The sequence below is a fragment of the Lynx rufus genome, unplaced genomic scaffold (genome assembly GCF_022079265.1).
Source record: "Lynx rufus isolate CCGP_SWC_20201006 ecotype Redwood Valley unplaced genomic scaffold, mLynRuf1.p SCAF_1, whole genome shotgun sequence".
NCBI lineage: Eukaryota > Metazoa > Chordata > Mammalia > Carnivora > Felidae > Lynx > Lynx rufus.
The window spans coordinates 204,570,617-204,597,672 of NW_025814823.1; the positions used below are offsets into that span (position 1 = coordinate 204,570,617).

General features: G+C 37.4%; 1 protein-coding gene across 2 annotated transcripts in view; it reads left to right on the forward strand.

Annotated features, from left to right (window-relative positions):
* Positions 1-27,056, forward strand: part of CUNH5orf34 (chromosome unknown C5orf34 homolog) — a 31,887-nt gene continuing 4,831 nt past the window's right edge. The window contains exons 1-12 of one of the 2 annotated variants that reach the window (XM_047092922.1): positions 1-332; positions 3,859-4,092; positions 4,252-4,341; positions 8,067-8,713; positions 10,443-10,541; positions 11,651-11,774; positions 17,524-17,615; positions 18,490-18,559; positions 19,875-20,045; positions 20,442-20,536; positions 22,196-22,294; positions 26,844-26,884. In XM_047092922.1, the coding sequence (XP_046948878.1) occupies positions 3,898-4,092; positions 4,252-4,341; positions 8,067-8,713; positions 10,443-10,541; positions 11,651-11,774; positions 17,524-17,615; positions 18,490-18,559; positions 19,875-20,045; positions 20,442-20,536; positions 22,196-22,294; positions 26,844-26,884 (1,723 nt within the window). In that variant the 5' untranslated portion in view covers positions 1-332; positions 3,859-3,897. The remainder of the gene's footprint in view (positions 333-3,858; positions 4,093-4,251; positions 4,342-8,066; positions 8,714-10,442; positions 10,542-11,650; positions 11,775-17,523; positions 17,616-18,489; positions 18,560-19,874; positions 20,046-20,441; positions 20,537-22,195; positions 22,295-26,843; positions 26,885-27,056) is intronic. The other variant, XM_047092932.1, reaches the window with a different exon arrangement.

A 27,056-nucleotide genomic window follows, 5' to 3' on the forward strand; every position in this document is an offset into this window, starting at 1 on the left:
GGGAAAATTTGAACTGCTGATTTCCTGTGTTTATTTTGCGGGGAGGTGGTTGGCGTTTCAGCTTCTCTCCCGCTACTGACTCGACGAACGTCTCGGCTAAAAATATTCTCCCTGTGGCCTTATTCCTCTGCGCTTGTCACTGTTTTCTCTCATCAAGAAACATAACTTGTTGGTAATTTGTCAGATTCATGAAATATCCATCGAGAAGCAGTCGTGGGCAGACTTCAAGCATTTTGGCAAATTAAAGCACAGGGGCCGTTGATTGGCCTTATTTCCGCGACTTTTCATCTCAGAATTGCCGTGTTGAGTCCAAGACGTTGGTGGTGGTTTTGGTGAGGCTTTTTCTGTAACTACATATTGCCGTTTTGAAAAATGAGGTCCAATTGATGACAAGTACAGACTTGTCAAGTACGGAGATTGTTAAATATACTGTGACGTAATGTACTGGGTGGTGAAAACAAACAGGAATAAGACGGTAAAGATGAAGCTGAAATGTGGGTTGGAGCCGGATTATGTTTTTTTATGATAGGCTGGGAACTTTAAATATTCCACTGTTTCTTGTGTATGCTTGTTATTTAAGTAAATAAGAACTATATCTCTAACTTTTTTTTTTTAATTAAAAACTTGGCCAAACATAGAGATCTTTTCCCATTCGGCAATTTTTATTTTTTTCTGAAATAGCATCTGAGATATATATATGTGTATATATATATATATATATACACACACACACATATATATTTCTATTTTTTTCTGAAATAGCAAGTAGACATCTGAGATATATATTTCTATTTATATGTATTAACTATATTTCTATATATATGTTTACATATATGCAGTATAAATACATGTATTGTTATGAATATTGCTCGCTAAACGAACAAGTATGTAATCAAGTGTTGTAAAATGGTTGGTATGGTCTGGATAGTGGAAAGTTTCCTATAACAGCAATACTGGAAATGGATTGGAGAGGGAAGAAACTGGAAGAAGGTCCCAGATAGTTGCAGAAATGAAGGGGAAAGTTGATGAACTGAAATGGAAAAGGAGCCGGGTTCATAAAAGAAACCTACCAAATCAACAAGACATGTTACAGGGCTGTGGAGAGAAATATTGCTAACATTGAGATGCCATTAACTTAAATTGCAAATTCAGGAGGAACAAGAATTTTGAAATTCACTTGCTTATTCTTTCATCATTAAATAAATATTTATTGCACCCTTAGTATTTGCCAACTATTGTTTTAAATGCCAGGGATACAATGGTGAGTAAGACAGATGAGGCCTGGTTTGATTGAGTTTATACCCTGGTGGGCAAAGTCAAAAAGCGATCAAATGAATAGAATCAGTTTTGATAGTGATAGATGCTATGAGTAAGAAAGATGAAATGGATAAAAAGTGATTGGGAGATGACTAGGAACAATAAAGTCAGGCCTTTGAGGAAGTGATATTTAAGCTTAAAAGACAAAGAGCCAGCCATGTGATAAGCCAGGGGAAGGACAGGCTAAGCCGAAAGAACAGTGCAAAGGTTCTGATATAGGAAACATCCTGTTTTAAAAACATTAAAAAGGCCAGTGTAGCTAAAGTGTCCTGAGCAAGGAGAGAGTTATGAGATGACATTTGGAGAGGAAGATGGGGCCACATTATGTGGCTGTTATAGGCCATGGTTAGGAATGTCATGTAAGTGCAGAATGGTAGATTGTGAGCCAGCATGTGATAGATCTCATTTTTATTTTAAAAGATCTCTGTGGCTATTGTATGTAGCCTGGACTTGAGGGAAGTAAGAATGAAAGTGAAATTAGGGGACGTTGCAGAAGTTGCTTTGGTGGGAGTGATTATGTTCCATTTTGGTCATGTGGATTGAGTTTGATTAATTTAGTCATGTGGATTGAGTGGAACATGAAGAGAGGTCTATCAGGCAGCTGGAAGCACTGGGAGGGATCTGGTGGATTTGGAAGTTCTCTAGAGAGAAGAAATAAAATTGTGTGGCTCTCCTCAGGAGAGACCATATGGTTTAATGTTTACTTATATTCTGACATATTCTACAGAAGATTATAGGCCAGTCATATGTAGCCGATTACATACATTGAAAGGGGGTAAGACTCTTAAAAAATTTTTTTTTAACGTTTATTTATTTTTGAGACAGAGAGAGACAGAGCATGAATGGGGGAGGGTCAGAGAGAGAGGGAGACACAGAATCTGAAACAGGCTCCAGGCTCTGAGCTGTCAGCACAGAGCCCGACGCAGGGCTCGAACTCACGGACCGCGAGATCATGACCTGAGCCGAAGTCGGCTGCTTAACCGACTGAGCCACCCAGGCGCCCCAAGACTCTTTTAAAAACCAAGGGTGGATGTAAAAGCAACACGGGTGTATATAGTAAGAAGAGATGAAATGGGGACTGAGGTCAGGTCTCGAATCCTTGATTTAAGAGAATGGTGAAAAGGAATGATTAAACTAAGAACAGAGGTAGGGGTGCCTGGTTGCCTCAGTCAGTAGAGCATGTGACTCTTGACCTCAGGATCATGAGTTCAAGCCCCACGTCAGGTGGGGAGCCTACTTAAAACAAAAAAATCAAAAACAGGTAGATGTGGTGGGGTAAACCATGGCACTCCCCCCCTCCCGCTTTTTTTAAAAAAGTAAAAAGGCAGAGGAACACAATTCGGTGCAGAGAAAGGTAGATAACACTATCACAGTGACCAGTTTAGTAGGATGAAGACTGAAGTTACTGGGTGCAGGGAGTCATCGGTGACAGTTCTGAATCAGTGCAACAATTCCAGCACGAAGGTGGAAGGAAACTGGATTGCAATGGATTGAAGATGGATGGGAGTGAAAGTAGATAATGAGTGGATACTTGAGAAGTTTTTTGGTAGGAAAAAGGTAAACTGAGGAACGTTACTTTTTTCTGTCAGGTGAAAGTTGATCACCTGAGTGGCAAAAGATAATGTTCTAGAAGGGGTTGGGTTAGTGTTTAGAAAGGAAAGTCTTAAAAAGGATGATGTCCTAGAGGGAGGTGGGTAAGTGTCAGAGAGGATGGGGTTGGTGTTAGAAAGGAATCATAAGATTTATTGAACTCGACATTGCAATACTGGGACTGGCAAATGTGTTCCCTTGTTTAATCCTTGCAACAATCCTGTTACTGTCCCTCATGTTACAAATAAGGGAAACAGACAACTTGAGGCATTTAACTAGTCTAGTAAATTGTAGAGTATGAATGGAACCCAACCCTCTAATTCCCCTGCAGTCATCCCTATATGGAAAGCATAGGTGATGACACATTCTAAAGGTAGGGAAAAAGAAATTGAATTCAGTGAAGTAAGAATGAGTCTAAGACACTCTATGATTAATTAACTTGCTCAGTAGTGACATGGAACTTCTTCCTTAATGTCAGACTAGGGACAAAAATCCAGGTATTGGGATTTATTTTTCAGTACTCTTTTTTCTTAGGCCTGATAGTTTTGGCCTGTCTTTTGCATGCATTACAAATGATTTGCTGTATTCTTATGCAAAGGTGGAATTTCCTTTTATTTGAAATTAGTTACTGAGCATAGAATTTACAGAATTTAAGCTTCAGGAGAACTAAAGCTATTGAAATTGTAAAGGCAGTTATAACTAGGTGGGCTTTCTTCTCCCTCTACGTTATCTTCCCACCCTGGAGTAAAGCTCTAGGGGGTAAGGCATTCTGTTAAGGTTGTTAATTTCAGATCATTTAAAAGTATGTAGTAAAGTAATCACTTTTCCCCCCCAAAAAATAAATGCAACGAAAATATGTTTTGTTTATGTTCTTAGAAAATGCATTCACTTTTTATGATAGAACTTTTGTACATTAAGGGAACAATTTGTGCTACCCTGTTTCCTATTCAGTCTTCTCCTTGGAAGGACATTTTATCCGTAGTCATAGTAATGGCAGCTGAAGTGCAAATGGTACTTTATGAAGATGATTCCGTGCAAGTGCAATATGCTGATGGTTCCAGACTACAGCTTTCTCCTTGTGGCTCTGAATTTTTATTTGAAAAGGCACCTCCTGTTTCAGCACATCCTTTAGAACGACCAGAAAGAATTCGTCAAAGGACACATTTTGTTATCAGCACTTACCGAGTAAGTAATGGCTTAAAAACAACTCATTTTGGTACCAGAATATTGGTGAGGTAGCTAGAATGTGGAAAGTAATTAGTATTCTAGATTACTGTCACTTTGAATTGATTTTCAAATTATTTTACATTTTTTGAAGGTTATGTTTTGTATTTCTTTCTGTAGGAGCAACTACAGCGAGCCCTAGATTTTCGAAATTCTTTTGCTACTTGCCCTTTTTTATCTGAAAGCATCATACCTTCTGAAAGAAAAAAGGTAATTTTTTAAAGCTTTTTTATAAGTAATATTTGAGGACAAGTAATTAGAAACAGGTAGTTTAATTTTTTTCTTCATGAAACTTGGGAATACACACTGCTGTAGAATGCGTAGGCCTATATTGTTCACCAGACTACGATGTTCTGATATGATATATATATATATATATGTATGTATATATTTCCATATATATTTTATATTTACATATATGTGTGTGTGTATATATATATATATATTTTAAATAAAGTTTATTTACTTAGAGCATGAGTAGGAGAGGGGCAGAGAGAAAGGGAGAGAATCCCAAGCAGGCTTCATGTGTCAGCACAGAGCCTGATGCAGGGCTTGAATTCACGAACCGTGAGACCATGACCTGAGCCAAAATCAAGAGTCGGATGCCCAACCACTGAACCACCCAGGCACCCTGATATGTTATGTACTGATTGAGACCCAGAAGATGCATAGTTCATCTTCCTGACCTTTTCTTTGTAGCCAAAGATTATACTCAGAATTTTTCAGATTAATGACTTTTTATTTTATATTCATATTTTTCTGTTACTAGCAAGGATTTTAGCCTTCTTCCTTTCACATCTGGGTATGAATTCATTTACTGGAACACTGGACGTTTTATTTTTATTTTTTATTTAAGGAAACTCTACACCCAGCATAGGGCTCAAACTCACAACCCCAAGCTCAAGAGTTGCATCCTCTACTGACTGAGCCAGCCGGACGCCTCCAGGTGGATGACTTTTTGATTCTCAGAGGTGTCAAAATTAAGAAATTATGTGGCTGTTTTCAGTAGTTTATGTGCAGTTCATGTGTAATAGAGATGTGTATATTTGTAGGTATACATATTTTATTTTTTTGCTTATGTTCTATTTTGAACTTTTTTTAATGTTTATTTATTTTTGAGAGAGAGACAGAGAGACAGAGCTTGAGCAGGGGAGGGGCAGAGGGAGAGAGGTAGACACAGAATCTGAAGCGGGCTCCAGGCTCTGCACTGTCAGCACAGAGCCCAACGTGGGGGTCAGACTCACAAATCACGAGATCGTGACCTGAGCCGAAGTTGGACACTTAACCAACTGAGCCACCCAGGTGCCCCTGAACTTTTACGAATAATAATAATGATAGCTGTCATTTATTGAGGATTTACTATGTGCAAAGAAATAGGAATGATGGTAAAAATATTTAATAACACCAGTATGGCATGGGTCTCTGATAATCAAAGTGGGTATTTAGCCAGTCAGAATAGGTATATTGGCTGGATATTATCCCCTTTATATAGCTGAGGGAACTAAATCTCAGAGAGTTTACCTAACCTTGTTCATGGACATTTTCTAAGAGGTAGTCAGGATTTGAATCCAGTCTGTTTGAAGACTGTCTTCTTTTTTTTTTTAAGACTATATCTTTTAATTAGTTTCCACTACTCGATAATGACAAAGGAGCCAAGAAAAATCGTAAGCTGTAATTTAGTGTATAAGGCTATTTTTCCACTATCTTTTGAGTAACTGTATTTGTTGAAACTGCAGTTTGCTGCTGATAGGGTTATTAGATAATCTAATTCTAGAAGAGAGAACTCTCTTAACTGACCACCCTTACAAGCCAGTTTTGCCATCAGTGAATACTGTACTAACATCTGTACATATAAATAGCACTGTAGGTTTAAGAGGCTTTCTTTTCTAAATTTAAAGTTTTATATAAATGAAAGCTGAAATGTTTACCTGTTCGCAAAATTAATTGGCTGAAAGACCGTTATGTGACACTGGCTGGTTTTATCTTATATGGAGAGATGCCATAGTTACTGGCACCTGTCATGAGCCTGTGCTATTGGTCAGGATCAGTTTACTTTTGAGTAATTCAGTTTTTAAAAATGTTGCTTTTTTTAGGGGCACCTGGGTGGCTCAGTTAAGCGTCTGACTTCAGCTCAGGTCGTGATCTCAGTCCGTGGGTTTGAGCCCCGCGTCAGGCTCTTTGCTGACAGTTCAGAGCCTGGAGCCTGCTTTGGATTCTGTGTCTCCCCTCTCTCTGCCCCTCCCATGCTAATGCTCTCTCTGTCTCTCAATAATAAATAAACGTTAAAAAAAATGTTGCTTTTTAAACAACCTAGAATTTTTTATTTAACTTAATTAATTAATTAATTATTATTATTTTTTTAATGCTTATTTATTTATTTTGAGAGAGAACAAGCTGGAGAGAGGCAGAGAGAGGCAGAGTGAGAAGAATCCCAAGCAGGCTTCATGCTGTCAGCCCAGAGCCTGACATGGGGCTCGAACTCACAAACTATGAGATCATGACCTGAGCCAAAATCAAGAGTTAGACACTTAACCAACTGAGCCACCCATGTGCCCCGCTACCTAGAATTTATTTTAGCGTATGGTATGCTAGGTGCTATCTAGGATAGATAGTCTTATTTAGTGTATTTGCTAACCCTTTGAGAGTACCATTTATTTTTATTTTTTTAAGTTTATTTATTTATTTGAGGGAGAGAGAGAGAGGAGAGAAGGAGGGAGAGAGAGAAGGGGAGAGGCAGAGAGAGAATCCCAGCAATCTTTGTGCTGTCAGAGCAGAGCCTGAAGTGGGGCTTGAACTCATGAACCATGAGATCATGACCTGAGCCGAAATTAAGAGTCAGACGCTTAACTGACTGAGCCACCCAGGTCCTCTCTAGTACCATTTATTAAATAAATCATTCTCCCTTTCCCTCCTTGTTCTGAAAGGTTATATTATTACATGTAGCATCTTAAGATGTGGTTGATTCTGTTTCCATATTACCTGAGTTGCTCTGTCAGTGATTTCTATACTAGTTCCATATTAATCATTTAAGTTATGATTGCTTTTAATATAGTATTGTTTGTAGTGTTGTTTGTACATGGTAGTTAGTGCTGGTCTTCCCTCAGTATTCTTTTTCAGAGTAGGCATTTGAGAAGGGTTGAAAATCTTTTTATCTCTGATTCATTGAACATTTTAAACAAAAATGTCTAACGCTAAATATAGTCAGGATAACTTTTTTATTTTTCTTCTCATTCTTTTTAAAAAATATCGATCGATTGATTGATCGATTGATTGAGAGAAAGAGTGCACACACGTGAGCATGGGAGGGACAGAGAGGGAGAGAGAGAATCCCAAGCAGGTTCCACAAACCCGTTGTAGGGCTCTAGCTCACAAACTGTGAGATCATGACCTGAGCTGAAATCGAGAGTTAGATGCTTAACTGACCAAGCCACTGACAGGCACTCCTTTTCTCTCTCTCTCTCTCTCTTTTTTTTTAATATTTATTTTTAGAGAGAGAGAGAAAGAGAGAGAGAGAGAGAGAGAGAATGAGTAGGGGAGAGGTAGAGAGAGGGAGACAGAATCCAAAGCAGGCTCCAGGCTCTGAGCTATCAGCACAGAGCCTGACACCGGGCTCAAACCCATGAAGCGTGAGGTATGACCTGAGCCGAAGTCAGACGCTTAACCAAATGAGCCACTCAGGCGTCCCTTCTCTCTCATTCTTTGTGTGTGTGTGTTTTACATCTCTCTCTGTAAGAGAGAGAATCTTAATATCAAATATTCTTTAGAAAACCATATATATACACCAACACCTGGCTCTCCATTTTCATTCTCTCTAGATAGTAAAACACAAACAAAACTTTTAAGAGCTTTCTTATACAATATGTAAGCATCGAATGTGTGGAAACACTGGACTGCTGACAAAATACTCCCCATCTCTCTTTGTCTCCTCAACTCAGCGTATCTTCATTGACTTCTCAGAAGTCAGATGGCCCAGTCCTGATACTGATGATGGCATGCTGTGTATGCAGAGCGGCACCGTGAAGATATCATCATTAGATGGGCATGCATACCTTTGTCTGCCGAGATCGCAGCTTGAATTTACAGTACATTTTTTGTGTAAAGTAAGCCAGAAGCCAGACTCATCTATAGTATTGTCAGAAAAGAAGATTCAAGCCAGAAAGGACAAACTAGATGAAACAGCAGGCAAAATCTGTACATATGGAAGTTTATCAAGACAGAGACTGAAGAATAAAGAAAACGAACTTTACTATCAGACCATGAAATCCAAGGAACCTTTAGAGAAAAAGAGCTGTGTAAATGGAGCCGAAGGGAGTGGCAAGCCACCTCTGCCTGGTACAAAACACACGTGTGTATACACGTGGGTGAAACAGTGCTGGCCTGTGGCCTCCTGTCCAGAGGAATGGAAATATCCCTTGTCTTTAGCACTGCATTTGCATGATAAAATCAGCAGTGTGTCTAGAATTGATGCAGCCATCACCCAGAATAAAACTTTGACTTCTGATATTTCAGAGGCAAGAGGGAAAGAGGTTTCTGTTCTTCCCAGGGCCCTGTTACTCAGCTGTCCTGTCCCACACCTGCACAGGTAATGGAAGAACAGCTTATTTGTCATAAAGCCCTTGTCAGAGCCAGTCTTTATCTAAAGATATTTTTTCTTTTGTAATCATCTGCTACCATTCATAAGGAAAGTTCACTCAGTGAGCCAAAACTTTGCTAATAACCGATAGTAAAGAATTTCCCTAGCCAATGTGTTCCTTATGTGTCTTACTCTGTGTCCACGCATTGAGTGGTTATGGAAGGCTGACTATACGCTATATACTTTGTTAAGCACAGAGACTATAGAGATGTCTAAGCTATAGTCCCTGCTTTTTAGGAGCTTAGACTCTATTAAGGTCACTGTCACTGACAAGATGGTTAAAGTGTGATAAGTAGTGGCACAGGGCTCTGGCAGTGAGCACAGAGAAGCCTCAGCTGCACCCAGTGGAGCCCGTTACCTTGTAGCTGGAGCATGGTTCCGACCCGCTGATGAGCATGGGTTCTTTCTTTCATACCTAGTCTCAGAGGCCACCCCTGTCTTTGGTTAGCTGACTATAAATCTATTTATTGAAATTTTTTGAAAAAAGGGGTAAATGTGGAGAAGCCTCTGAACACCAGATATAAACCTTTTCTCTCCCTAAGAGGTGAATAAACTAATGGTTACAGATTTGTAACATGAACTTCCATAAGTAGTAGAGTAATAATGGTAATAGCTAACACAAAGCGCTTACGTGCCGGGCACAGCTCTACTGTAGCTATTTGATTCTCATAGTAGCTCCATGAGGAAAACACTGTCATTGCCCCATTTCGTTGAGGAATCTGAGACACAGGAAGGTGAAATAATCTGAGCAGGGTCACGTAGCTAGTGCTTGTAGAATTGGGGTTTGAGCCCAGGTAGTCTCCCAATACATATTTGTTATTTAAATACGTATTTTAAATATGATTTTTCAGGCTGGTCATGATTATTTGGTTAAAATTGAAAGTTCTAGTATTATGAGTACACACTGAAAGAGATTTAGGCTTCTAAATTAACAATTTTCAGTAACTTGCCACTAACTTTGGATTAAAATCCATTATCTTTAAACATGGCTTAACAGGCCTTCCATTTTCTGGTCTCTTCCTACGTCTATGATCCTCACCACGTTTGCCCTTGCTTTTTCTACTCTTGCTAAACTGGACTTTTTACAATCTCTAGAATGCCTGTTCAAGCTTGGTTTCACCATTGCACCTACTCTTTCCTCTGCGAGGAGCACTCCTTTATCTTTCTCAGTTCGCTGACTTGTGCACGTCTTCTGGTCCCAGCACAAGCCTTTCTTCCTTAGGGTGGTTATCCCCAAGTTCCTAGACAGGATTAGGTTCTTCTACGTGTCCATAGCATCCAGTAATTCTCTTTTCTTTGTGTTCAGTGTTTACTACTTAACATCCCTGCTTGATAGGAATCTTCCCTGAGGGCAGTGACCATGTCTGCTTTTTTGGGTGTTATATCTGCAGTGTGCATAGCATAGATATTGCAGGAAATATCTGTTGTTTGGATCCTTAATTTATGTAATTGTGCTGAGATTGAATAAGAAGATTGTTAAAAATACTGAAGGAAAAAAATCCATGGAAAAATAAGATTAGTTTTCAGTTCCTTCATACACTTTTATATTAATTTTTACTTTTCTTGGATCTAACAAGTTAAGCCAGAAATAAATGTTACAGTTGCCCTATGTGGTTGATTTCTAAAGGTAATTTTGTTGAGCAACCAGAATTAATAGCTTGTATTTTGTCCTTCACAGGTGGAATTTTTGTGATTCACTTTCACAAGGACAGTTTGATGAAGAATATTCCTATCCTGAACTAGTGAAAGTAGTTTGGTACAAAGGTGTAACTTATCGGTAAGGCACCAGTGTTGGAAGTATTTAGTGGTGTCTGAGGAGATGGGACTAGCCTTGCAGACAGACTCCCACAAAAGGACACAGTTTGGCAAGGGCCATCATTCTTATGTTTGGTCCTACATTTTATAGGTCTTAAAACTTAGTTTTATTAGTGCACACAGGAGTCTTGTGACTAATTCACATTAACCATATTTACAAGATTTTTGTGACAACTCCAGAGCCAGTGAGGCTTAGTTTTGCTACTGAATGAAATACTTAGGTCAGTTATTTAGGATACCCCTTCCAAGCATCGGGGGATCTAGTTGTCTGAATTAGTCACATCAAAATGTTGCCTATTGAGCATGGAATTAGAGAAGATTAGAGGCTCCTCTGTGTCTGCACTATTCCATTGAATTATCCCTACCCCACCACAAAGTACACCTCTCTAGTGACTAGAATACTAATGTTGGCTAGATTTAGGGTTTTACTTCTATAAATAATGCTAGAATAGCATTGTAAGATTTTGTTCTTAGGGCTTTCCTTTTCTTGCATGAAAGCCCATCCCCTTCTGACAATATATTCTTCATATATTTCTCAGTAAAAACTGACTTGGCTGAAGTTTTGTACATTATATATCCCCAGTACCTTGATTATACTTGGCTACTTCAAATATGATTAGTCACCTTCTCTTAGGGATGGCTCATTTTACACATGGCTAATCTCATTCATCAGGTATAGATTCGACTAGTTTGATTATTAAAGAATTATCTTATTTTCAGGCTCTGGTGTTGTCATATTTAACTCCTTTGCAATGGGCATTTCTTTGGCAACTAGTATATGCCAGCTACTATGATTGGCAGAAGGGACACCAGGATGGTAAGATGCCTGACCTCCAGAAACTAGGCTTAGCTGTTGAAATAGATACATTAACTGATTCTGTGTGTTCTGTTTATTTTTTGCAAAAAATTTAATTTAGCCAGTTGGGTGCAAAGTATGAAATTATCTGTTTTGCTGGATAGGCAGAATTCCATATAGTACTTTGCTTTATTATTTTTTCTTTTTTGATTGCTCTCATTTATGTTTTAATCTTAATTAGAAAAAAAAATTTAATGATTACTTTTCTTCCTTAGACTTACCCATAAAAATGTGAACTCAATAGAGATTTATCCTGGAGATGGCTCTGTTTTCAAATCTGAGGGAGCTTATTTTGGGAGCTATTTTACTTATTATTCCATTCAGGAAGGATCAGAAGAGGTAAGCTGACAATGAGTTTTCAGCTCAAGAAGGCTTTTGTATATAGCTCTTTCTAAATAATTCTGAACATACATAGGAAATTTGATCTTTATATAATATTGCTTGCCTACTACTATGCAGTCTGGAGAGTTAATACAACGTTACTGCCAGCTGTGGCACAGTGATTACTAACCACCTTATGTTTATTGCGTTCTCCTCCTGTATTCTGCCAGTCATTTGCCTAAGTAATTTCCATTTATTATTTTTTTTTAAGATTTTATTTTTAAGTAATATCTAAACCCAAGGTGGGGCTTGCACTTACAACCCCGAGATCAAGAGTTGCACACTGTACTGACTGATCCAGCCAGGTGCCCCAATTTGTGTTTAAATCAGAAGTTAAATTTAAATTTCTTATGTCACAGAATTCATCAATACTAAAACCAGTAGCATATCTTTGAATTAATATATGCACATTAAAAGCACATTCTTTTTTCCCCACCATGTAATTATTTGCATGTTTAAAATACCTCTTAACTCCTGAATCTTTATATACAAGTAGAAAATTGAGCAAGGTTGTTCTCTGTTGTTGAAATAGTGAAATATAACGATATATTTAATATATCAGGCCGAAATGTAATCATATGGATATATTGTCAATAGTCTAAATTTGCTTGTTCCCAATCTGACATTTGACATCCACCCTTATGTATGGATCACCATGGTATCACATGGCTTTGCTTTGCAGAATGGAACATAATATATATGTTTTCTTTTTATATTACAGTGTGGAATTTTGAGTGATAAATTGTTTATCACTTGTTCCATCTGTACTTCCCACTGCTCCCTCCACTCACTATTTATTTTTAAGTAAATCCCAAATATCTGCATTCATTAAAATTTTAGAATGAATATTTCATTCATTTTATATATATGTGTGGGGGGGGTATGTATGTGTGTGTGTGTGTGTATGTGTACACACACACACACACACACACACACATACATACATGTATGCAGATTCCCCACTGGGTCCATTTGCAAGAAAGTATTCATTTATTCAATCAATACATCTTAACTGAACCTTCCTAGGCAGGCACTCTGTCAAGCACTGGGTGAAGACAAAGAACTCCTTCCCTCAAGGGTTCAAAGTTTAGTAGTCAGTCAGACAGGCCAAGAAGCACATGAAATGAAAGCATGACCACTGCTGTGTGTGCGTGTGCGTGTGCGTGTGTGTGTGTGTGTGTGTGTGTGTAGTACATGAGATCATCAAGTAAACAGGCAAATAGAGGGGTGTGTGCAGTTACACTGCTGACTGCTGTGTACTGAGAGTTTGAAAAAGTACAGGATAAATACTGTACATCTTCCTGGAGCTTCAGTTTTACTCAGAGGTGTCAGGGGGAGGGATGATAATTTTCATACTGAAGCAAACATATCATGGAGGAGAACATGAGCTTTGGGATAAAACAGGACTTCCAGATGACCTGTGCCTTTGTGGTAGATGGCTGAGGGCTTCACTCTCAGACCTCTGTCCACTTGAGTAAGAGATTTAGAAATAATTGGCTGTCTTTTCAGGATAGAATTATTTGCTTCTTACTTTAACCCATGCTCTAAAAATAAATTCCAGATGGGTTAAAGGGCTAAATGTAAGAAACCAAAGTTTATCATTGTTAGAAGAAAATCTAGAAGAACAATGTTTATAATCTTGGGGGAGGGGAGGTCTTCTTAAATACAGTACAAAACACCAGAAGGCACAAAATAAAAGTTTGGTAACCTTGGTAAACTTACGTTAAATTTTAAATATTTAATTTTTGTTAAATTAGATAAAGCCAAAAAGTCAAAGGTCTGGAAAAAACTATTCTGTACTATAAATCAGTAATGAAAAACCAAAAAAAATAAAAACCTCTCATAGAAAAATGAATAAACAATAAGAATGGTTAAGCCATTAGAAAAGGCAATATAAATAACTTATAATATTTGGAAACCTGTCCAACTTTACTGCTTGCATCAAAGAAATGAAAATTAAAATAACAACAACATAACATTTTTCACTCATCAAATTATCAAAAGGTTGTTAATATCTATTGCTGGCAAGGGTGCGGGGAAAAGGGTGCTTTCGTAGTACTGGGTTGGAGTGTAAATTGATTTAGCCTTCGTGAAGGACAGTTTGATAATATCAAGTTAAATTGGCTAGAAATTCTGCCTCTAGGTATCTATCATAGAAGAATATTAACACATATATATACAAAGAAATACAGCCAAGGATATGGAATGTGGCATTGTTTGTAGGAGCGAAACACTAGAACCAATCTAAATGTTCCTCAGTAGAGAGATGGTGAAATGAGAGATGGTCAGATTACAGGGTGCTTGTGTGGTGGCTTAAAAGAATGAGGAAGACATAGATGCATAGAGGGATGGAAAGATCTTCAAGGCACTGTGAAAAAAGAAAGTTGCAGAAGAACATGTACAACAATATCTTCTGTGTAAAAAACAAAAACAAACCCCAAACCCAAATATGTTACTGTGTATAATACACATGTAAATGCACAGGGAAAGATTTGGGCAGGTAAAAACCAAACTGAAGCAGTTACTTTTGGGCGGGAGGAGCAGGGAGTGTGGGATTTTGTGAGGGAGGAAAAGTAGGGAGGGACTTAAATGTTGTATTTTCCTAACTTTCTTTTTTTCCAAAAACATAAAATGGTAATGTACTGTTACTTGCATAATTAAAATTCTAAGTAGGAAAGATTGTCAAGGGCTCATGATGTAAGTGCTCTCATAGAGATAAGAATGTGATGCTTTGGGACCACATAAGGGGAGGGGCACCTGACCCAATTTTGGAGAAAAGTCAACTGCAGGAAGACATGGCTGAGCTAGGAGATTTTCTTTTCCTTTCCTTTTTAAGTAATATCTACATCCTGTGTGGGTTTCAGACTCACAACCCTGAGATCAAGAGTCGGATGCTGTATCGACTAAGCCAGTCAGGTGTCCCTAGGACCTATACTTTTAAAGGAGTTATACAAAAGAGGGATGAAGGTTGGAGGAATATATAACTGAGGGAACTACTTGTCCAACTCTTTGCATGTTTGGCTTCCTATTATTAAAATTTCTATTTAAATGTCATCTCCTGGAGCACCTGGGTGGCTCAGTCGGTTAAGAGTCCGACTTTGGCTCAGGTTATGATCTCACAGTTCGTGAGTTCGAGCCCTGCATCGGGCTCTGTGCTGACAGCTTAGAGCCTGGAGCCTGCTTCAAATTCTACGTCTCCCTCTCTCTCTGCTCCTCCCCTGCTCATGCTCTTGTCTCTCTCTCCTTCAAAAATAAATAAAAACATTAAAAATAAATAAATACATGTCATCTCCCAACTATCCAAATTAAAGGAGCTACCTTTGACACTATCATGATACCCTCCTCTTTTCTTCTTCATAGCAATTAGTGCTATGTGACATTTTCTTACTGATTAATGTTTGTTTGCTAACCCACTCTAGAAGTAAGCACTGTCTTGTTCAACGCAGTATTATTGCTAGAGCATAGAACAGGTAGATAAACTCACCTAACTGGAGGCTAGAGCCTGGGGCAAGGATGGAGTGTTGAAGGAAAAGAAAATGCTATAGATAGAGAATGCTGTAAAGAGAGTATTGAGGGGAATTTCCAGGGAAGAGACTAAACCACTAAGTTGAGCCAGCTCATAAATGGGGCATGAGAAACCATACTGCTTTTGCACAAGTGCTGAAGGATTAAAATACGGAAGTGACATCATATTTTTGTTAGGTCATTTCAGAGGAAGATAAACTGGAGTGGGAAAGAGATAGTAGACCAGTTAGAGGACATTGATAGCAGTTCAGGGAAGAAAGTATGAGGAACCAGGCAGTGGAAATGAGAATGAAAAGCTAGGAATGGACACGAATATTAAGGAAACAGGACTGATGACTGACTGGATATTGGGGATGAGGAAGGAGTTGAAAATGATGGCAAATTGTTGAATAAATCAGTGAGTGGTGGTGCCAGGCTCTGTGTTAAACCAAAATTTTATCAAATCTAAATTGTTTTGATGACGGTTGCTTTTGATCTTACCAGGAGGTGTCAATAAAACATTTAAATTCTCTTATATCTCAAACTCACCTACCTGAAAGTAAGATACTCTTAAGATGCATCCAGATTTCAGAGAGGCTAAGTTAGGAAAACTGAGTATCTTAGAATTGAAATAGGGTAGTGGAAAAGACAAGAACTCTCAAGGAACTCAGTATCCAATGAAGAAAGATGTAAATAGTTAAAATGCATTAGTTTGAGTGCCTATCATGTACCAAGGCACATTGCTAACAAATGCTAGGGATTCAGACAGAGGTCAGAAGAACAGATACAGCCCCTACCTTCATGAAGCCCCATTCTAGCAGGGAAGACAGACACTTAATAAAAAAAAACTATGAAATTGTAATTATGATGAAAACCAAAAAGCAAGAGTGGTGGGTGCGGTGCTTGTGGACGTAAGTAGGGGATTTCACCTATTCTGGGTAATGGCTTCCTGAGAGCAAAGAAATGCAGGAGTTAGACAAAGGAAGATGATGGAGGAGAGAGCTGAGATCCAGGTAGAGAGAACACACCACAGGTAGATCTGAAGTAGAGAAGGAGAAAATGCAGATTTTGAAATGAAGGTAGTTCCATTTTTGACACGTTGAAGTTGAGATGTCTTTGTGATATTCAGTGGAGAAACCTCATAGAGATTTAGATATTCAAGTCTATAGTCCAGGATAAAAGAGGAGGGACTATTTTTTGGGTAACTACTCTATACTGAATTCTGGCCTGGGTGCTTTATATATGTATTACATCATTAATGCTCAAAACAATCTAGATGGTAGGTAGTATCCCCATTTCACGGGTTATAGGCACTGAGGTTTACAAAAAGTTGCATAAACCTGTCCGTCGTTATAGTTAGTAAGAGGCACCTGTGATTTGAATCCAGCTTTGTCTTCAAAGCCTGTCTTCTCTCACTGATGGTAAAGTATATATGGGGACTATGTTCTCTTGTGGTTCAAGTTAGATCTGTACAAGCCCTCAAGCCTTAAAGGCTTAAAAAAAAAGTCTGAGAAAGGATACTCAAAAGGAATAACAAAAATTTTTTTTTTAATTCAGAAAGCTGAGCTTATAAATAATGTTGTCTTCTATAAACTGTAGTGATAGTTCTTCCATTAATAAAATATGGCAAAATTGTATATTTGTTCAATTAAAATTGTGTTTTTGTTTTTTAAAGTTTATTTATTTTGAGAGAGCGAGAGCAGGGAAGGGGCAGAGAGATAGAGAGAGGGCGAGAGAATCCCAACCAGGCTTTGCACTATCAGCACAGAGCTTAACATGGGGCTCAAATATCATGAAATGTGAGATCATGACCTGAGCCAAAATCAAGAGTTGGACACTTAACCTACTGAGCCACCTAGACGCCCCTGTTTTTGTTTTGATCTAAAGGGGAAAGGGGGCTTATAAGTTTTCTGCTAATGTGTAGGAAAATTAGTTCTGTTGCTATATTAATTTAAATATAGCCAAAACTTAAATTGGACAGTATGTTATAGGGTCTTAGAATAGAACTTTTGTAACTATCCATAAGGAATGCTAGACTTAAAAAAAATGGGACAATGGAAAAGCATAAAATACCTTTAAAAATATTATGGGCTTTTGGTTAAGTTAAAATAACTGCTTGCCTTGTCACAATGTAAATACATATTTCAAGAAAAAATAATAATGGCCAACATTTATTATTGAGATATTTTAAATTAATTTTCAGAAAGAAGAGAAAACTTATTCAGTAAATAACCTTCCTCCTGATAGACCAGGAAGTCTCTTCTCTGTGTGTTCTCTAATTAAACAGGCAACCAGGTAAGTTTTTCACATTCACCTGACTGAAGTGTTGTGTCTGAGAACCCTGATACATTTTCTAGTGGTTAGGGTAAGAGTAAGAAATGGTAGGTACAGTGGAAATATGTGTCTTTGGTAAAGTCTGTCAGCTTTTCTGGTCTCTTCATCCACAAAATAAGGTAATCACATCATTGTAAGAGTACTTCTGGCTTTGAAATTTAAAGTTAAATGTGGAGAAGCATCCATATATAGCAAGCATGCACAGTTAGGAAGTAAGTGCCTTTTCTCTGGGTGAGTGCATCCTTATGGTGTCTTGGAATCAAGTTAAGGGTTTGATGATACATTTAATCCTCAGAGTAATAAAGATTCTGAGAGTATACAGAAGATGAAGTGCAGTTCAGTTCTTCGGTTCATATGTTTTTTTTTTAATTCTAATTAATCTGTGGCAGTCAGAAGCATGAAAGTGTATTCCTGAATTAAATCATTAATTTTTGCAAACTTATGTCTAAGCAACTTCCAAAGTAGATTTGAAGGAACAGAATTGGTAATTTGATTTTTTATGGATAGTTGATTCACCTCCCCAGCAATCTTAGACTACACTAAACCTTTCAGGTGCTGTGAAACCATCACCTCCTAGAAAGGAGCACCTGAAAATTGTCTCCATTTGGAGTCATTTCATTACTAAAAATGAGAGGAGTAACCTATGTAAGATTAACACAAAGGGAAGCAATCACCTTCTAGGGGATTAAAGACTTCTGGAAGAAAGGAGTTCCAAATGTATTTTAGTGGAAATGAGTTACTTGCCTAACATGTTGTATAGCAGTAAGAATGCATTGCTAGAATTGGAAAATGTGATTATTTGCAAATGTTTAAGCAATATTTTTCATGTTCACAGAATTCTTCAGCACTGTGCGAAGACAAGGCTTTCTTTAAGCCATAACTATCGTATATGCTGCTGGAAAATGGTATCTTAAAATTATTATTATTTATTTATTATTTTTGAGAGAGAGAGAGTGTACATACGCAAATGCACACGGGGGAGGGGCAGAGAGAGAGGAGACAGAAGGTCCAAAGCGGGATCTGCACTGATAGCAGAAAGCCCTATGCAGGGCTCGAACTCACAAACCGCGAGATCACGACCTGAGCTGAAGTCGGACATTTACCTGACTGAGCCACCCAGGTGCTCCAAAATTATTTTTATTTATTTATTTATTTATTTGTTTGTTTGTTTGTTTGTTTGTTTATTTGTTTGTTTATTTATTTTTGAGAGAGAGAGCACTCATGTGAGTGGGAGAGAGGCATAGGGAGAGGGAGACAGAATCTCAGATAGGTTCTACACCCACCGCAGGAGCCCAGCGCCAGGCTAGGTCTCATGTCCTTGAGACCATGACCTGAGCTGCAATCAAGAGTCAGATGCTCAACCAGCTGAGCTACTCAGGAATCCTCCCCCCCCTTTTTCTTTTTAATTTTTTTTAATGTTTACTTATTTTTGAGAGAGACAGATCATGAGTGGCAGAGGGGCAGGGAGAGAGAGAGGGAGACACAATCTGAAGCAGGCTCCAGGCTCTGAGCTGTCAGCACAGAGCCCAATGTGGGGCTTGAACTCACAAACTGCAAGATCATGACCTGAGCTGAAGACGGATACTTAACTGACTGAGCCACCCAAGCATCCCTATTAAAATTATTTTAAAAGCAAGATTTTTAAAATAGTTTTATTGTTTACATACATACCTCTAAGTTCAAGTTACTTTCATTGAAGTCATGTGAGAAATTCTTTGTAACATTAATATTGGTTTATTCAGAAAAATATCCACTTACTAGATAAACACTGCAAAATCTGGCTCTTATGTGGAGGGGGAAAGGCAGGGAAATTGATAAGATTTGAAGTATGTCAAAATGTGGTTATTATAAACTATGATAGTACAGTATTCTACTCTATTTCTATAACTGTAAAAGTACTTTCTTTAACGTGGACTTCAAGGAAGTGATTCTCAAACTTTGAATTCTGTATCTGTACTAATTTAATTATAAACCTATATGTTGCTGTACTTCCTAAGTTTTGTCTGTGTTCTAAAATTCAGAACATGGACTTTTCAAAGACTAGAACTTAATCTGCTTGTAATAGACTAATTTGGCTATCCACTTCTGGAAAAGTTAAGACATATATAAGGATTCTACAATATTCAACTTCTGAATAAAGTTGCCTCAGAGTTTATTAATCATTTAAGTCTTATCAATGGATAACTCTCTTTCCTGCTGTTTTTATTTACTTGGTTTTAGGTACCTGGGATAAATGATAGCAATATACTGCCTTTACTTTTGAGAGAATCGCTCATACCCAGCGTGGGAAGATTTCTTGCATACTCTGATGACAAAGTACATGCTCTCTTTTTAAATGGCATTACTCTAACCCTAAATTGGAATTTCAGCTCTTTTACTGAAAAGAGACAGGTGATTATATTTCATACTGAAATCTACTTTTTTATCGTTTCTATCAGTGGAAATAGAACAAAGAAAATCAAGTACCACACTATCTCAATTTTATTTTTTGAGATGTAAAATCTGTCAAGATGCTTTAGTGATCTCATTGGATTTCCTAGCAAAAATCAGAAAGGTGTGACAAATAATCATTTTTATAAAGGCAACTGATTATATAGAGAAGGACCAGAGTGGTGGTTAAACAATACCCATAATCCATGTAAAATATAATCTTTAAATTAGTCAAAATAAAGTTTTAATGATTCATCTACATATTTTTTAAATTGATAATGTAAAAGAGGCTTTTGTTGTGAGTTTTGTCTCAGTTTTAGAACGATAAAACTTGTTTTTCCCTCTTTTCTGCTTAAGGTAAATCAAGGTCTCAACTTAGCTTGGTGTAAGTTAACTTTTCCTGATGGGCAAGATCAGTTAATTCAGATTGGACACCCTGGACCATATGAAAGGTACTGAAAAGCAGTTTTAAAAACTATTTTTATGATGGTAAACAGTTTTCTGACAGAGGGGAAGCATATAAACCTATTTAAATGTTATATTTTCAGTTTTTTCAGGTAGATATTGTGCATGTATCATTTCAGCAGATTTCAGAGTTTACAGAAGTATTGGCATCTTGCATAACTAAATAAATCATATCATTTTTAATCATTTCCATTTGTATTCAAGTGGTTTTTCAAAATGAGTATTTTCGATACACTTGTCTTGCTGTGGAAGTTGGACTGTGGTCAGCTGTGTTAACCGATTAATTAATCCCCTAACCTTTTGAAATAAGGTTTGCACAAATAACTAAAGTTATGTATATTTCTGTGACGTGGAATAAAATTAATTCAGTGATGCTTTTTCTTAAGATGGAGAAGATTCTTAAAATCCATTTTTATGAACATGCTTTTTCTCTTTTGGTTTTATGTAATTTGTTGTAATCAGTCTACTTGTGATGTTCTCGGCATGTTAGTGATTTTATTTGAGAATGTTCATGAAAGAATTGCTTTTTTACCTCATGAATTTATTTTCCTGTTGGGATTTATTGCATTTTGGTGTAAATGCTCCAACATTCATTGCTAGGTTGAATAATTTGCCTCAAAAATACAGAGCATCTGGGTGGCTCAGTCAGGTAAGGGGCTGACTCTTGATCTCAGTTCAGGTCATGCCTGATCTCACAGTTTGTGAGATTGAGCCCTGCATCGGGCTGTGCACTGATGGCATGGAGCCTGCTTGGGGTCCTTTCTCTCCCTGTCTCTCTCTGCCCTTTCCCCACTCATATTCTTTCTCTCTCTCTCTCTCTCTCACAACATAAATAAATAAATAAATAAATAAATAAATAAATAAGAAAAAATGCAGTGTCTTTGACAAACATTACTATTTGTTTCAGGCCATCACTTGAGATCATTTGTTTTATTGAACTTGATACTTGTTTTGTATATTGAATGAATTATATATAATTATACATTTGTGTATATGTGTGGGAATTAATGGCTGTGTTCTGGTTTAAATTTTAGAAAGCAAATGCTCACTTAGTCTTAATGTGTAAAGACATTTTCATTATAAAACATAATGAAATTTATTTCACTTTGGAGAATTTAGACATTTGAATTTGAATTTTGAATGAAATCCAAGTATCACTTTGTTCTGATTCTTAAAGCCTGTCTTTATTGGGGCACCTGGGTGGCTCAGGCTGTTAAGCATCCGGCTCTTGATTTCAGCTCAGGTCATGGTCTCATGGTTGGTGAGATCGAGCCCTGTGTTGGGCTCTGTGCTGACAGTGCAAAGCCTGCTTGGGATTATTTCTCTTTCTCTCTCTCTCTGCCCCGTCCCTGCTCATGTTCTCTCTCTCTCTCTCAAAAATAAATTTTAAAAAAGAACTTATAGAAATATCTTTACTAATCATGAATATGAGTAAATCATTTTATTCTTGATGAATAATGAAAAAAACTTTTCCATTTGCTTTGAAAAAGACTCAAAAAATTTACCAGTAAATGCCTCACTTTGGAATTTTTTTCTTTATCATTTTTCCCCAAATTGTCTTAATGATTTTTCCTTTTAAAAAAATGTTTTTAAAAATACTATACAACTTCATTTTTCAAATATTTATTTTAATGTTTTCAATCTAGATATGTGACAGCAGTTATATCATGGTGCAGAAGCCTGACCCAGACTAATCAGAGAGAGATGCCCACACATTCTTCATCTTCTATTCTTGAAGAAAATTGGTATTTATATTTCTTTTAAACTTTATCTGTGTAAAAGAGTCACAAAAATTAAAAATATCAAATGGTAAGCTCTGAGACTCTTTTCTGATAGCTTAAGCTTGAAAATAATTTATCTTTAATCAGATACCCAATTTATTACATTACATCGTATTTTATTTTATCTGAAGTTCAGAAAACTGCATTGAAAACTTCTTACCAAAATGGGCGATTCTTTTTATATGATAAATTCATCCCGAAAACTTTATGGAAAAATTTAAAGGAGAATTTTTAAAATTTTAGTAATATTAAAAGAAGTAAAATGTTGACTAACTTTCAGAAAAAATTGATTTTGAAATCATTTTTATCATATTAATTACCTCCCCCAAATCAACTGGCAAATCAACAAATAAAGTATTTTAGTCCATCCTACGTGCCCTTCAGTGTGCAAGGGGACTAGAACTGGCCTTCAAAGGAATATTTAGGGAAATGAATAAGATATTTTAGGGAGGGAGCAAGGGTAGAGGTAAAAAGTATATTTTGTCCTGTGGAGACAGTGAAAAAATGTTTCTATGGAGCAGATGCTATCTGTTAGGGTGTATTGTGGGTTTTGAAGAATAAGAATAGATCTTGTGATCAATAGAAAAGCTCACACTTGATGGAATTACGAGTTCCTAGGTGGAAAAAATGACAGGAAGAAAGGCCCTTAGAAAGGTTAGTATCACTGAGAGCATACTCTGAATATACAGGTATCCCCTACTTTTTGGAAGTTTGCACTATGCCACTTCACTTACATGAACACATGCCACTTCACTACATCAGCATGTCCCCATTTTTCTACAGCCATACCACCCTGGATGTGCCTGATCTTGTCTGACCTCGAAAGCTAAGCAGTGTTGGGCCTGGTTAGTACTTGGGAGTATGTTCCTGTCTTTGCTAACCAAAAAAAATTCGAGAAGTATTTTCGCTTTCAAGGAAAAAGGCAAAAAGTGAAAATAGCATTCTGCATTTGTTTAGCAGCAAGCTCTTACACGGAGGCAGCTTGCACCCCCAGCAGGGAGCATGGTAGCTCTGAGCTCCTTACCTGAGAACTACACTCAGCATCTCAGCTTCAGTCTGCCACAGCTTTGAACTGTGTCTGTGAGCCTTTGTGCTTTATCCCAGTTTATTTTGTGCATCCATTAGCAAGATGGATCCTTAGGTGTCAGAAAAAGCGTTAAGAGAAGTTATGTTTTGGGTGTGGGAATGATCAAAACATTTTCCATAAAAATGAATGGCAATTGTTTTTTCACTTTGTGCCATTTAAGTTTATGAAAGTTTTCATAGAACACTCTACCATTGGATAGTGGAAGAAACCTGTACTGGAAAAGAGGGATACCAGGAACAATTTAGGAAGCTTTAAAGTGGTTTGTAAGTGTCTTAGCATAGCATGGTGAAAAAATACAAACATTAAGCCTAATTCTCAACACCTTTTCCTAAGTGACTTAGAGAAAGAGGTCGAAATCAAATCAGTAGATGTTATTTGAATATGTTAGGTATCCTAAGGGTTCGGCTTTCCAGATCCTCCATTCTTCAGCTACAGTCTGTTTGGGAGCAGAAAAATTGCCCGAGTAGCTAGCAAAAAACATAGTTGGGATGAAAAGGAAATTATGTATGACGATAAAATTGGTCACTTCATTGCTCAGCTGACAAAGTTTGTAAGATGCTAGCCTTTTTACATGAAGACTTTGAAGAGGATAACTGTAAAGACAACTAAAAAGTGAGGGCATGAGAGAAGTGCATATTGGTGAGAGCAGCCACGGGTGGAAGCAAAAAGGAGCAGCAGAAAGACAAAGGAGTTGAGGAAGAGTAGGGAGAGGAGACGCAGTCCAGTCGCAGTCACTTACAGTAGCTCCATTTCCCTTGCAAAGCCTAACACATCTCCACTCTGATTTGTTTTCTTGTCAGAGAAGGGTTGAAGGAAGAGAAATGACTGCACAATCGATAGCTACCTAAATTGTATTTCAGTATTTTTTTTCCAGCTCACCTTCTATTATTTTTTTACTGATTCAACTTCTTAATAGGGATGCTAGTCAAAAATAGTACAGAAGAGAGTTCATAAGAAGTTGGGTCATCATATGAGCAACAGTACTAAAGGTAGTTTGTATTGTTGCTTTCAGCCAGAAAAATGTCGTATGTGGAAAAAAAAGATGTTTTTCAGTGATGAATAATCAGCAGGCCTTGGAATAAGTCATATGGAAGTCTTTACCACAGATGCTTAAAATGTTGAAAGATCTCTTTCATCCTTCAACGAAAGAGTACAAATTGACAAGGAGGTGAATACATTCCACTGTAGTAAGGCCAGTAAAGCAGACAAGTTCCATGAACTGTGAAGACTTTTCTAGTGACTTGAATAGAGAGATGTTTTAGATATTAAAGTCTTCATTAATTTTACAGTGAGCTAGTTAAGTGACACTATTTTCTAGTTGTGTGCCACTACTCACATTTCATTCTAGCTTAATGAGGAAAAAGAGAAAGGATACACACATCAGAGATTCTGCCCTCTACCCATTACCATTTGTCCCAGTGTCTGTTTCTGTGGAACATGGTAAGCGTTAATGTTCATAATGTTAACCCTTCTATTCAAGGAGAAGAGAATATGTAATATACTGTGTTTAAGAAAACAATGAAATGAGTAAATAGTCTATTCCAGAAGAAACTTAATAGAAAATACTTATATTTTGACACCTAATTCAACTGTAAAAACTTGGCCCCCCAAAACCATCTGTTTCTGAAGGGTTCCATATAAATGAGGCCTTACTTATATGTGCAAAGTACAGAAGAAAAAGAAAAAAGTCCTTTCTCCTGAAAAAGACAATCTAGGTATGAAAATCAGAAGGTTAAAGAGTTCAAGAGATTACAATGAGTATATGATTAGTTAACAGTGCTATAGAAATTCAAGGAAGGAGAGAACACTTCTTTCAGAGAAGTGATAGGATTTTAGTAGGTTTTTAACTTTGACTAAACTTGGAGGAGGAAAGAAGAGGGTATACCAGGTGAGTATTAAAAAAGTTGTAGCAGGCGGGATCTGTGGGTAGATAAGTGGACAGAGGAGTGGGGCCTGGAACTCCAGCAGGATATGGCAGAGGGAGAGAAGAGTAGGAAGTCTCCAACAGAAAGCCCCGATTTTAGATGTGATATCTAGATTTTCATTCCAGTTTCTTTTTGTCTTTTCTTGTTTAGATATCAATCTTTAAAAAAAATTTTTTTTAATGTTTTTTTTGAGAGAGAGAGCAAGCGAGCATGGGGGAAGGGGCAGAGAGAGAGGGAGACGCAAAATTGAGGCAGGCTCCAGGCTCTGAGCTGTCAGCATGGAGCCCGATGTGGGGGCTTGAACTCATGAATTATGAGATCATGACCTGAGCCTAACCGACTGAGCCACCCAGGCACCCCTCGATTACCAATCTTTTAAATTCTTGCATTTCAGTAAGAAGCTACCTTTTTATGGATGTTATACAGTTTATTGACCTAATATTTGCAAATTATCTGTTTGGGCAGATAAAAGTATGTAATAGTGTAGTTTCATGAGAGAATTTTTTTTCTTTTTATTTCCTTCTTTTTTTTTTTTTTAACTTTATAATGTCTCTCAAGTTATGGCCATGTACCTGTGCCACTGAATTTCCAGAGTGTAGCATTTTTTTTTATTGTACTTCAAATAGAAAAAATAGTTATATAAAAAAACTTCAAATAAATAGAAAAAATAGTTATATAAAAAAAAAGTTGGGGCGCCTGGGTGGCTCAGTTGGTTAAGCATTCGACTTCAGCTCAGGTCATGATCTCTTATTTCACAAGTTCGAGCCCCGTGTCGGGTTCTGTGCTGACAGCTCAGAGCTGGAGCCTGCTTCAGACTCTATGTCTCCCTCTCTGCCCCTCCCCCGCTCGTACTCTGTCTCTCTCTCTCAAAAATAAATAAAACATCAAAAAAAAAAATTTGTTTTTAAGTTGTGGCAGGAATGCCAGTTACCTTCAAACATCAATACCTGATTCAAAAGTCCTTGAGGTGAGGACTTCTATTCACTTACATTATTCATTAAAAGCACTCAATAGCAGGGAGCCTGGGTGGCTCAGTCAATTGAGTGTACAACTTGGGCTCAGGTCATGATCTCATGGCTCGTGAGTTCATGCCCTGCATCAGGCTCTGTGCTGACGGCTTGGAGCCTGGAGCCTGCTTCGGATTCTGTGTCTTCCTCTCTCTCTGCCCCTCCCCCACTCATGCTCTGTCTCTCTCTCTCTCTCTCTCTCTCTCTCAAAAATAAACATTCAAAAAATTTTTTTTAATTTAAAAGTACTCAATAGCTATCAGTTGAATCAAGTTGATTTGTTACTAAATAAAGCCAATATAGAGAGAATTCATATGCTCTACTGGCTGAACCAGACAGGCACCCAAATAAAGAGAATTCTTAACTTCTGGGCACTTCTTTCTAAAATTCAAAACTTTATGAAAAAAAAATCAGGTATGCTTACTTGAAATATTGTGGATATAAAAGAATCAGACAACTATCATTAACTTACTTTTTTTTTTCTTTTTGCACAGGTCTGTGGCCTCTGAACTTGAAAAGATAAAGAAGTTTAACTGTATCCTTTAAACAGAATGTACTGTCCTGTATAATTACTCCCTTTAGGTTCTAGGCTTAATTCATGATTCTGTACTTTATATTAATCCATACTTATATATTCTAGAGCTTTACTGAATAACATTTAAGATGGTAATTTAAGATATATCTTGTCTAGGGGCACCAGGGTGGCT